The sequence below is a fragment of the Desmodus rotundus genome, chromosome 6, assembly GCF_022682495.2.
Source record: "Desmodus rotundus isolate HL8 chromosome 6, HLdesRot8A.1, whole genome shotgun sequence".
NCBI classification, from domain to species: Eukaryota; Metazoa; Chordata; class Mammalia; order Chiroptera; family Phyllostomidae; genus Desmodus; species Desmodus rotundus.
The window spans coordinates 152780409-152793323 of record NC_071392.1 but is presented as its reverse complement, the minus strand read 5'-3'; the positions used below and the strand labels follow the sequence as shown (position 1 = coordinate 152793323).

General features: G+C 47.6%; 1 protein-coding gene across 1 annotated transcript in view; it reads left to right on the top strand.

The window, feature by feature from the left end:
- The window catches only part of SLIT3 (slit guidance ligand 3), a 509645-nt gene that overhangs the window by 30491 nt on the left and 466239 nt on the right, over positions 1-12915 (top strand). Inside the window, exon 2 of the mRNA XM_053927422.1 lies at positions 11383-11454. Coding sequence (XP_053783397.1) covers positions 11383-11454 — 72 coding nt within the window. The remainder of the gene's footprint in view (positions 1-11382; positions 11455-12915) is intronic.

Genomic DNA, 12915 nt, shown 5'->3' with positions numbered 1-12915 from the left:
GCTCTCTGAGGTTCAGCAAGCGCTATTACCCATTTCACAGACGAGAAGAGTGGCTTGTCCAAACCACACAACAGGAAGTGATGGAACTGGGTCCTGAGCCTGGGTGCAGCTCCTGGTCTGGTTGTCATTGACTATGCCTTTCTGCCCCCTCTCAGGGGTAACGGGCCTTGTCAGCCCCATGTGTAAGATGCTAGATGTGTAAGAAGTTTTCTCCGCTCTCAAGAAGTTTATAGTCTAGTTGAAATTCCAAGAACCTGGTCCAGGAAATGGAGAGTCCACATGCAAGATGGAAGCTACTGTAACTGTCTCCAACAAGAGAAGGCAGGCCAGAAACTGAGTAGCCGGGAGCCTTACGTGGCGCCATCAGATGACATCCAGAATTTTCTTGTGCTTAACCTGCAAAGACCTGTCTCTGATTTCCGGCATGTCACTCAGCAAATTCCCTCCATGTGTGAAAAGCACAATGAAGTCCGCTCTGCGGTAGACGGTGTTAGCTCCAAGTTGCATCACATCCCCTCCACCCCTCCTCCTTCGCAGCAGACCTTAGCATTATTCTGTGATTACTTCCCATTATCCTTCCCAAATGTGCATCAAATTAAAGAGTTATTAGGGCATGGCAGGACATGTTTATGGGGAAGAATTTCCTTTAAAGTCACAGCTCAGCCCGAACTTACTTTATTGGTGTTTATACAAAGTATGTAGTCTGTTCCAATGCAATCCATGTTTATATTCCTACAACAACCATTGCATTCTGTGGGCCACGCCTTCCTGTTTTCTTAAAAGTGGTTACTGCACCTATACTAAAAGGTAGCAGTGTGTGCGCCGTGTGGCCGGCTGGGCTTAGATATATGCCCCTTTCAGAGAATGACACTTCACCATGATGTGTCCTGCAAATAACGGAGATTTTAAAGTGGTCTGACCCAAGTAGATAAGAAGGGGAGCTCCAAGTCCATGGGGACAAACAAGGACATGGGGAACAGGCTCCCTTATTTGTCTACTCACCTCTGCCGTGTGTATTTTGTGGCTCTAACTAGGAACCCTATTTGCGTGGATTTGCTCAGGGCAGTTCCAACTGTGCCTGTTTTCTTGATATAATTATTAAAGGCATTCCCTTTGACTTGCGAAAGCATTAAGGTTTGGATGGTAATTATATGGTCACTCTAGTTCTAACTGGTGCCCAGATTTACTGGTGTAAATGAAATACGGACATCGACTTTGGCTCTCAAGCCATGGTCAATGAAGAGCAAACATAACTCAGTTAAAACTGTCGATAAAAAGCATAAGTCCAGGTCATTCAACAGATGTTTATTTGTGCTTTTCTGTGGCAGACATTGTGCTAAACCCTAAGGATTCAAATATTAAATAAGATATGGCCCTGACTCCCAAGAAATTGGAGTTTATTGGTTTAGCTAAAATTTTGTGTACGTTATAAAAATTGCCTGATTAGATCATTTCGGTTGGTCTTTCACCCTTCGAGACTCTGTATTCATTTCTTGAGGTTGATTGCTAAGTTCTCAGGCACTGACACCTGAATGCCTGGCTGTGGATGCTCACTTGGTAGTTAGCTTGTACCATAGACATGGGTCTTCACCTCCCTGTGCCTCCATGTATCGTGTGCGAAATGGGAGTAATCGAGCGCTGACCTCACAGGCTGCTGGTGAGGATCACAAGAGGCACCGAGTGTGAGGTGCTCGGCCTAGTTTTTAATGCATGGTAAATACCCAGTGCACATTGGCTCTCGCATCATAATTATTCATTCTGCAGTTATTTTTTTAGACCCTAATGTGGGCTGGCTGCAGCTTTTGTGCCCCTGTGTTGATCAGAACTTAGATGACCTTAAAAAAAAGCATAGTCTAAGGTAATGTGTGTTAATGGCGGTTCAAAGCCTATGATAATTATCCTGGGGGATGATTCAGGGTCAGTGAGATTTCTACCCTGGGGGACCCAGGTATATTTTCCACCTTTTAAAATTGGGAGAGGTAGCTTTTCCAAGGTCATGTTATGAGAGAGAAACCAAGCACAGAGAAAGATTGTGATTGTTTAACTTCTCGTCCTTTCTCTCCTTCTCTGCTGGATTGCCATGTGACAAGGCTGTGCTGTAAGGACAAGAAAACCCAGATATATCCGCAGCAAAGCACAGTGAGACAGTATCATTTCCTCATAGAATAGCCCTGTGCATTTGGTCTGGGTGGCGTGGGTGGCCCGTGCTCCACATAGCCACTTGGGAGCCCGGGCTCCTTCCCTCTTAGGGTACCACCATTTTTGACATGTGGCCTACCTGTATCAAGGAAGATAAGAAAAGGGAAGAGGGTGTGCTGTGTGTAGGATGTCCTATGGCCTTGCCTGGAAATGGTCCATATCACTTCCATCTACCTTCTTTTTTATCAGAAATCAGTCTTATGGTCCCACCTAGATCCAAGGGGCACTGGGAAGTTTAACCTTCCTGTTTACCTGGGAGGAAAAGGAACTAGCTTGGTTAACACACAGCATTGTCCCTGTCAGGCCATGTGCCTGAAATTTCTTGTCACACTTCAGTCTCTTCTGAGATTTCTGTTTCCTGACTCCTGGGGATCTGCAGAACCCTATTTTCATATGCTCTGCATGCAGTGTGGGGCAGGCTTTGAGAACAGGCCTTCTGAGAAGAGCTTGGAAGAGTTTGAGATATCTGGTCATGACAGAGTGGGACATGAAGGGTGACCCTTTAAGCCTGATGGGCATCACCTGGAGGGGGTTGCTCAGAATGGAGTAAGTTGCCATCCTAGAATCACTTTATCATCTCATTTAATCCTCACAGCATCCCGGTGGGAGGTGCTGTTATGCCCATTTTATAGATGAAGAAAGTCAAGCCTGGGTGTGGCTGCATAACCTGCCCTAAATCATACCGCCGTCTGGTAAGATCTGAGCCCAGGCCTGCTTTCCTAAACAGTACGCTCTGGAGCAGGGATCTCAAATGGAAGTGCCTGTGAAGACCAAGCAGGTGACACCAGTGAGGGAAGCAGACCAGGGGGGCTGGTGGACTACGGAGCACATGCCTCATCCAAAAAGGGCAGTGGCTTCTTAGTTCCAGTTCACAGTGGCCCTGAGGGCCCAGGGTTATCAGATCATGTGATTTTTTTCTGTAGACAACCCAGGATTTCAGATTTGTAAGTGAAATTCTCCCAAATTGGTCGTTCATTTACAAATCTTAAACCCATACTGAGAACCAGACTGAGCAGATCTGCAGGCCAGAATTGGCCTGTGGGCTACCAGTGTGTGTGGTTTTACTCCAGCAGAGAGCTAGATATGCCCCACGTACACCCTTTCCTGCTGGACTATGGAGCAGAACAGAGCAAGATGGGCTGGGCCGGTAGGGAGCCCTCCTGCTGCAAGGAGAGTCAAAGCAGAGACCCAAGCTCCCCCTCCTCCTTGCAGGGCCCGCTCCACTGGCCATCCAGCCACCTCTCTCTGGCCTGTTTTCCTCCCTGCAGGTAGCTGTCTGCACAGCGCTGGCTGCAGACTTTTGCAGGTGTAAAATTATATATGCGAGAGTGTTGCCAAGCCAGAAATTTAGCCCAGGGAGGCTTAGTTCCCAAACAACCGAGGTAGTGTGAAGTCAGTTTTTAAAATCAAATTCAGTCATTTCTCTCCTGAATGTGTGTGTTTTTAAACTTGTACTTGGTTATGTAACTGATGAGAATAAAGTGCAGAAGTCCGAGAGTAATTGAATGACGCCTCCTGTGGTGCACGTCGGGAGAGGTGAAGCCTGAGAGGGGGGCTCTACGAGGCAGATGCACAGGGACACGTGGCCACCCAACCTGGTGGAGGGGAGTTTGATGGTTCTTGAACGCATCCTGTTTCCTCTGTTGCGTCAGGGAAGATGGATGGATGGCATTAGGTCCTTCAGGCCGGGGAGAGAAAGCAAAGACAGAAAGACACCCACAGAGCAAGGGGACCTGAGCAGCCCCAAAGAGGTTCTTTGGACTTATCAAAGAACATCTAACTTGGGCCAGATTTCCGGAGCCTTGAGTGGCTGTGGCTCTGCTGGGCACTTCAGCTGTGGTGAGGGTTCCATTTCAACTTTTAAATTTTTCAACATTTTTGGAGGGGAGGAAAGAGTCCACGAGCAATACATACTTACAGTAGAAAATACTGATAATCCTAATAAGCAAAATGTAAAATGTGTTTAGAAAACACCAGAACTCTTCACCCAGCATCCAGAGAAAATGAGTGTGTGTATCTCTGAGTGTCTCCACAGGGCCTCACTTCACCCGAGGTGTCTGGGAGGAAGTGAGGGGAGTAGAATCTGTGGTCTTGGCTCCCACGGAGCTTCACACTCCTTTGGGAGAGGAGGCAGACACACAAGAAGCAGGCAGCAACACACGAGGCGGACAGGGTTATGATGAAAGCCCGAAATGAGTTGTGTGGAGGGCGGCTAAATGATGCAGAAGTTTAGAGGGCCAGGGAAGGGAGAGACCGGCCTAGGATGGAAGGGCTGGGAGAGCTGCAGAGAGGAGGATTGCCTCTGCGACTCTGTTCCCTCTGCCTTTGGAATGTTCTCTCTGCCTTTGGCTGGCTCCTTTTGGGGGACATCAGACCAAATATCTCTCCCTCATGACCATACTAGCTGGTGCCCCCACTTCCTCCCACCCCACCCTCATTTTCTTCATCTCACCCTGAAATGACCTCCCAGTTATTTTCTTGTCATCTGTAGTTTTGTTGTTTATTTGTGGTTGCCTGTGTCCTGCTGTATTAGTTTTCTATTGTTGCTTGACCCTCTTGCCACAAACTTGGTGGCTTTATATAACTCCTATTTATTTCCTCCCAGGTAGCTGGGGACCTCTGCTTTGGGGTCTTACCAAGCTGCAGCTGAGGTACTAGTTGGGGCTGAGGTCACATCCAAAGGTTCAACCCTGGATCCGTGTTCAGGCTCTCGAGGTTGGTGGCAGAATTTAGTCCCTTGCAGACTGTTAGACTGACGGCTTCGGGGTCTTGCTGCTCATCCTCAGTTCTCTGCTGGCTGTCTGTAGAGACTGCCCTCAGGTCCTTGTCCTACATGCCTCCCTAAAGTGGTCACTTGCTTCATCTAGCAAGAGAGAGTCCCCTGGCAAGATGGGCATTACAGTTGTGTGTAATGCAATCACCAAAGTGACATCTTGTCACCTTCACTCTATTCTAGTGGTGAGAAGCAAGTCAATAGGTCCTGTCCACACTCAAGGAGTGGGGATTCCACAAGGGTGGTAATACCAGGAGGTGGGGGGGGATCATGGAGGCCACCCTAGAATCTGCCTGCCACACTTACCAGGAGAATACAAGTCCCCCTAAATGATTCATTTGTTGTTCTTCAACATGCTCCCTAGCCACAATCACAGTGCCAGATCCAGAGTAGGTGTTTAATAAAGGTACACTATAGGGAGAAAGAAAGGATGGAAGGGAGGGGGAGAAAGGTGAGGAAGGGAGGGAGGGAGGGAGGGAGGGAGGGAGGGAGGGAGGAAGGAAGGAAAGAAGGAAGGAAGGAAGGATCGATCTTGCTTTTCCCCTACAATGTCTCCTGGGTTTACAGTTGAAGCCCTTTTCTCCACACACTGCGAACAGCTTTACTAGAGGATGCTTTTGCTGCTCCCCCTTCCCACATGTGCCACAGAAAAAAGACATTTTGCTGGAATGCCACAGAATGAATCAAAAGAAGGGTGTGAATACACATGTGCCAAGATAGGGACAGCAGCCTGCCCTAGAACAAGTTTGTTTCATTTTTTCCAATGTTGTTCTAAATTCCCCTTCCTGTTCCACCCCACCCAAGGTGTCAAACAGATGTGAAAATACCACAAAGCTGCAAGTTACAGTATTGGCTTATGATTTATGGTTGGGATGGGGAAGAATAATGCAGATTACCATGGTGATGCCTGTTTATGGAGGCAACATGACACATGATGAGGAACATGGCAGAAACCAGACACTGGCAAAAATAGCAAGAGAGACTTCTGCCTGGAGTTTGAAAAAAGGCTCAGCACTCCCACCAGCCCAGACCTCCCTGGGCAGCAGAGTAGGAAATGCGCCATCCTGGTCATAGTGGGGAGTAGCGAAGCCACTGGAAGTACTCCTTTGCTTTCTCGAAGACATAGGAATGGGAAATTCCATTCTGTTCTGTTCCATTCTGTTCATTCATTTTTCTTTGTCAGCAGTTAAACTAATGCAGTAGAAGATGCTTGGCCTCTAGTTGCAGATGGGCAGCAGGATGTGATTAAAAAAAAAAAAAAAAAAAAAGGAAAAAACATGCCCTCTGCATCCAGAGATCCCTAGTTCACATTCAGCCTTTGCCACTTATTGCTTGTCTGACCTCATGGCAACTTGCTTTATTGGTAAAATCTTCTAGTGGGGTGTAGGTGGGGGAAGCCAGGCTTAAGTTTCCTCATGTGAAAAATGGGACAATAATAGTACCTATCACAGAGAATTGCTATGTGGATAAGAGAGAACAAACAAAGTTTTTAGCACAGTGCCTGGTACGTAGTTTGGGCCCAACAAGTATCAACTCTTTATTAAGGCCGATATTCAGTATTTTTATCTGTTGAAGGACGACTAATACCTACCTTTCAGAGAAATTGCAAAAAGAAAGAAGAAAAGGATAGAGAGCTCCTGACACAAAAATATTGTACTTGTCAATGTAGATTGCTATGACAAATGGCCACAACATTTCAGTGTCTTAAGAGTTACTTCTTGAACATGAGTCTAATGTGGGTGATTGGGGAGACAGGGGAGGGAAGGGCTCTGTTCCACACGGTCATTCAGGGACTCAGGCTCTTTCTGTCTGCTTCTCTTGGAGTTCCTCTCCCTTCACCCCCCGGATCTACTGACTCCAGCCCCAGATGAGCAGGAAGTTCTGTGGATCAAGGCGGGAAGGCAGTATATATTGCTTCTGCCCAGGTAATAGTGAGAACTCAATTCATGGTTGCACCTACCCGCAGGGGAAGCTGAGAAGTGCAGCCTATCTGTGTGCACCAGACAGAGGGGCGTGGCTTGGTGGGCAGCTTGCCAGTGTCTGCCACAGTGTTTCATGAATGGTACCCACTTACTGTGACAACGAATATAACACCAGGGTGATTCACATGGTATTCATAGCCCCGCTTGGAGGGATGGGCAACCCTAACTATGCAGTCTTACTCCTCAGAGCCTGAGAGAAGGGCCAATTCTCACCTCATTCCTAGAATGCCTTTGGCCCCTGTGGGCTATCCTTGACCACAGTGACACTATTGAGAGTCTCAAGGGTGGCAGGCAGGCCTCAGAAAGGACCTGTGAGAGTCATGTGAATGCAGTCCCATTGTTAATGGTGAATTCAATATTTGGAAGGTGGCTTTCTCTTTCTTTCTCTTTCATCTTTCCTTTTTTTTTTTTTTTTTTTTTTGCAAAACCAATCACTTCAAAACTTAATGGCTTAAGAGCAAGCACTCATTTTAGTATTCTCTATCACAATCTCTGTGGGCAGGAATTCAAGAGCTGCTTAGCTGGTTGATCTGGCTCGGAGTTTTTCACAAGTCATAGCCAGATGGTAGCTGGAGCTGGAATCTCAAAGGTGTCTGGGCTTAATGTGCTTGACCTCTAGGCTGGAAAGGTTCAGACAGCCAGGGCTGGAACAGCTAGGGCTCCTCAGGCACCTCTCTCTCCCTCTCTGCCCCCTTTCCCTTCCCCTCTCCCTGACCCCCTCCCCCCCTACTCCCTACCACTGTGGTCTTCTGGTCTTTTTGTGTGGCAGCTCAGGGCTCCGATGCACGTGCTCTGAGAGACAGCCAGGCAGTCACTTACCGTCTCTTCTAATCTCAGAAGTTCTGCATCACTTCCGCCCTAATCTTATTTGTCCAGTCAGTCACAAAGCCTTGCTTAGGTTCAAGGGAAAGGGGCATACACTCCACCTCCTGTTGGCAGGTGTGCCAAGAAACCACTTGCAGGCATGTTTTAAGACCCCTCCATGTCCCCACCCCACCTCTCAACACTAATGGTGTCCCCACTCAGGATCGCCCCAGACGGACCATGCCTGCAGATGGCTCAGAACTCATCCTAGTTCTAACTCCCTTAGAGGCCAAAGGTGAAGGCTGAGAAACCTGACAGCCCAGCAGAGGCTGGACTGGGATGATGGGGTTTGGGGAGGGTTGGACACATGAGGTAATATAGCCTCTTCTCTGTGTCCATTTAATTAATTCTCATCTTCAGCCAGGCCTCGTATGTCTCACCCTTCCAAGGCTTGCAAGCAGGAGAGCATTACAGAAAGTGTGCAGGCCAGAGGGGTTGAGTAACTTATGCAAACCCAGAGTTGGGTGTGGGGGTGGTGGGCAGAGATTTGAACCTTGACCTGGCTCACCTCAAAGCCCGTGGTCCCCCTAGCCTTTTCCCTGGGAGTCTGGAAGTTTGTATGTCTTGGATGGGCTAGGGGAAGATACCATGGAAATAGGTGTCAGAGAAATGTTTCGAGGGAGAGGCAGTGTGGGGGGCCACTGATGGTGCTGCCACCCTGTCAGCCACAAAACACACCCTCCTTCTCACCCATAGGAAAATAGCGCACCAACCAGCCAAGTCTCTTGAGGATCCCAGGACTCATCTCAGTGCAGAGTTTGGGGTGAGGCAGTCAGCTGCTCTTGGTGCGTTGAAATTTCCGAGTGGAGGTGGGGGTATTCAGTTCAACCAGTTCTAGTAACAATAGCTGCCCTGATTACTTAACAAGTGTCAGATAAGTGCTGTGTGTGCATCATCTTCTTTAGCCATCATAAAAACTCTTAAGGTCAAGGCTGTCACCCTCCTTTCATAGATGGAGACACTGAGCCTCGGAGGTGAAGTGAATTGCCCTTAGACCACTCAGTAAATGGCAAGGCGGGGATTCAAACTCGGGGCTGCTTGCCTCTGAAGCTCAGCCTGCCAGACAGAATGTCCCTAGGGCACCCCACAGTTTCCACCGCAGCCCTGGCCCCGAGTCCCCAGCATCTCAGCAGCACACTTGGTGCCCCTTCACGTAATAAATACTAATTGAAATATATTGGTGCCACGGTTACAAGCACTAGCTGCTGAGACACCATGCTGCGTCCCAGTAATTAAACCCTTGGTTGCACTGTCATATTCACAGTTGTCAAGGTCCCCAAGCAACTATCCCGATTGTGATGGGAGGCGCGAAGAACACTCAGGGTGGTTATGAGCATGCACAGATTCCTGCCTGTGTGCTGGCACGGAATCCGTGTGTGAGCAGCCCTTCTCCAGTTCCCTGTGCAATCCGTGCTCTTCGCTCACCCGCACTCAGCTTGGTCCCAGGAGTCTACATTCCGCAGGCTGGTTAACAAACAACTGTGCTATTTTAGACTGTGGAACACTGGATGTGTGGGGGGAGGGGCGGCGGTTCCCGCTGAGGTTCCTCAAGGACCCGCTTCATTTTTATTTCCGTATTGTTTCCACATCAGGAGAGTCATCGCTCCCCTCACTTGATTTTTCCTCCTGCAGAGTGCTAGAATCTGAAAGTTGTTTCCCTCTTCTTCTTATGCATCTGTAGATCACACACGTCTAACTGTGGCACAATTGCAGGATGGCCACTTCAGGACCTGACGAGGAAACCAGAGAAGTACAGTAGCCCCCACTTATCCACAGGGCCTATGTTCCAAGACCTCCATGGATGCCTGAAACCGTGGATAGTACTGAACCCTCTGTTTTTTCCTGTACGCACAAGCCTTTTCACTTTTAAAGGAAGCACTTTATAGCTTCTCTTTGACGTGTCTGAATTGCCAGCATCATTACTCTTGTGCTTTGGGGCACTAGTAAGGAAAATAAGGGCGATGTGGACGTATCAGTTGATCTGATAACCAAGTCGGCTACTGAATAACTCATGAGCCAGGAGCATTTCCAGTGTGGAGACCCTGGACACAGGGACGACTCACACCTCAGGCAGAGTGGAATGAGCAGGCGTGGGGTTTCATCATGCTACTCAGAATGGTGCACAATTTAAAACTTATGAATTGTTCATTTCTGGACTTTTCCCTTTAATATTTTCACATTGCAGGGAGCCATGGGTAACTGACACAGCAGAACGCAGTGTGGGGTATAAGAGGGGCTGCTTTAGTGAACGTTTAGATGGGGACGCATCACGGGGAAATGGCCTGTTAGTAGCTCCATGTTCTAGAGGAAAGCAAAGCCAGTTCGTTTACTTGTTGAATGAACAAGCCTTGTTGAAACTCCAATTTGGCCAAAGGCCTGAAATTTTCTCATCACTTCAGAGAGAAAGGCAGGACAAATAGGAATTAATTGTTCACACTCATTATTAAGAATTACAACATTATTTATGGTCTTTTTTTTTTTTTTGGTCTCCAGCCTTCTTAGATAACTTTGGTGAACACAATGTTTAGACAGTTGTTCACAGGTTCATTCCTGACTTTGGTTTACCCTAATCCTAGTTTCCTACCCCCATGGTGCTCCCTTCTTTCCAGCAATGCTACCATAAGGCTTTCAGTTCTTCCATAACAAATTCTTTTCTTTGGGACCATTTTTAGGAATTTCAGCCTACCAATTGAGGCAGGAGTAGTCCATGTAGCCATCGTTACCTAATGTATGAAATTAACAAGGTTACCTCTCCCCTGTGCCAGGCACGTATTCTACCTCATTGGCCTATGGAGTTAAGTGACATGTGACCTTTGCCCTCTGCACGTCCTCAAACTAACTGGAAAATAGACAAGTATCTCACTAGGTATCAAAGTTAGTCAAGATTCTTTTGGTTTCAAGTGTTGAGAAATTCATCTCAATCTGGTTTAAGTCAAAATATAAGGGAAATGGGATAGAGTGGCTTATGCAGTCTCAGAATACAGAGGTGTCTGGCTTCAAGCCTGTGTGTATCCAGATACTCCTAGGATAGCACCAGAAATCAGTCTTCGTTCATCTCTCTCTGGAAAGCTCTCTCTTCATGGTGGCAAGATGGCTGTTGGCAGCAACGACCAGCTTAGCAGCCCCAACAGAGAGAAACCTATGGGAATTTGAGTCACTATGCGCTCCCGAAACAATGACTGTGGGCAGCGGGGGTGGAAATGCCTGTAAGGCTGGCCTGGAGTAGGTGCTCATTCCCGGAGCTGAGACGCAGGGTCAGCCCCCACTTCTATGACGTGATCTGAGCTGGGGGAGGGGAGCGTCCGAAGAAAAATTAGTGACCTGATGAAGGGGCAACAGAAGCCAGGCAGCTACGTATAACAGGGCTCTACTACGTACATAATGGATAGCTTATTCCATACAATATCCTTAAGGTTAGTTGGGCGTGCTCAGGGGATAGCATTAATCATTGGAATGGCCTACTTCTTGACAAGCAACATCCCTGCAGTCCGAGCCAGTCTGGGTTGAAGAGACCATAAATGTAGCCTGAAAGAAAATCTTACCCAAATTTGCTCTCCATTTCAGTGACCTGGACAGAAATAATATCACCAGGATCACCAAGACGGACTTCGCTGGACTCAAGAATCTACGCGTCTTGTAAGTAGTACAGGACTGTCCAGCACGTTTCTATTTTTAGCTCTTCAGCCTTATGAAAATGTTCCATTGCCCTGACATTACACCCCCGAGCACTGGGAAGCAGGAACTCACCATGCTGCAGCCAAAAGCCCCTCATGAGTGGGCCCAGGTTTCCACCGTGTCTCACTCTCTGTCTCGATGCTGCTGGCTGGGCTGGACTGATAGAAGTCAGGCCAGTGACAGGGAAAACAGAAGGCACCACACAAATAAATCAACATGCCCTGCTTCTAGGATGACAGCCATGTCAGGGTGACTAACCATGCTTCCCTTCCAAAGAGACTGTAATTTCTTCTCCAGCATGTGCACGAAAGGAGAAATCAAGACAAAAGTTATTTATCTTGTTGCTTAATGGAGAGGAGGGAGGAGGGAGGGAAAGAGTCAGACAGGGTCAGAGCCCTTGTTGAACGCCCACAGCTGTGCAGACAGGTAGCAAAACTTGAGATGGGCATTTGTAGAATGGGGGAGCAAAGAATACGAGGTCTCCTTTCTAAATATGGACCACCCATCTCTAAGTCTAAGCTGCCCAGGTGCATGTCCATGGACAAGTCTCAGACATTCAGAAGTAAGAGAGAGAAGCAAGTGGACCCTCTTTCCTTCTTTACTGAGAAGTGGATTTTGACCCATAAGGGTGGCCCCAGACGTGGAAGCACAGTCTGGGCAATTCAGCCACTGCCTTGGTATTTGTTTACTGTAGAATCTTGGCTGGTGGATCTTTAGTAGAAATAGCAGCTAAGCTCTTGGTATCTGAAGCCACCACCTTCTTTTTATTTGTAGCCTTTTATAACACAGTGAATTTTGTTCTAGTGCCAGGAAGTGCCAGGTTTGGTCCTGACTCAGAATTAACTGCCCATGGGTCTTTGGGCAAATCATTACACTTCTTTGGGTCTCGGTTTTCTTATCCACAAAATAAGGAATGAACAGTGTGTTAGTTCTGGGGCTGCTGTAATAAAGTAACACAAACTGGGTGGCTTAAATAACAGAAATTTGTTGTCTCACAGTCCTTCCTGGAGGCCAGAAGTCTAAAACCAAGGCGTCAGCAGGGTTGGTTCCTTTTGAGAGCTATGGGGAAAGATCTGGTCCAGGCCTCTCTCCTAGCTTCTGGTGGCCTCAGGAATTCCTTGACTTTTCGATGGTGGCTTCTCCCTGGGTCCCTTTCCATTGTCTTCACTCTATGCATGTACATCCAAATTTCCCCTTTTTATGGGGATACTAGACATATTGGATTAGTGCCCATCCTAATAACCTCATTTTAAGTCGATTACTGAGTAAAGACCTTATCTTGGAAAGAAGGTTGAATTCTGATACACTGGGCACGAGGACATTAATCTATGAATTTGGTGGGGGTGGGGTGGGGAGAGGATACAATGCAACCCATATTAAATAAAGTTCCATGTAACTCTCATAATTGCACATATAATGCTT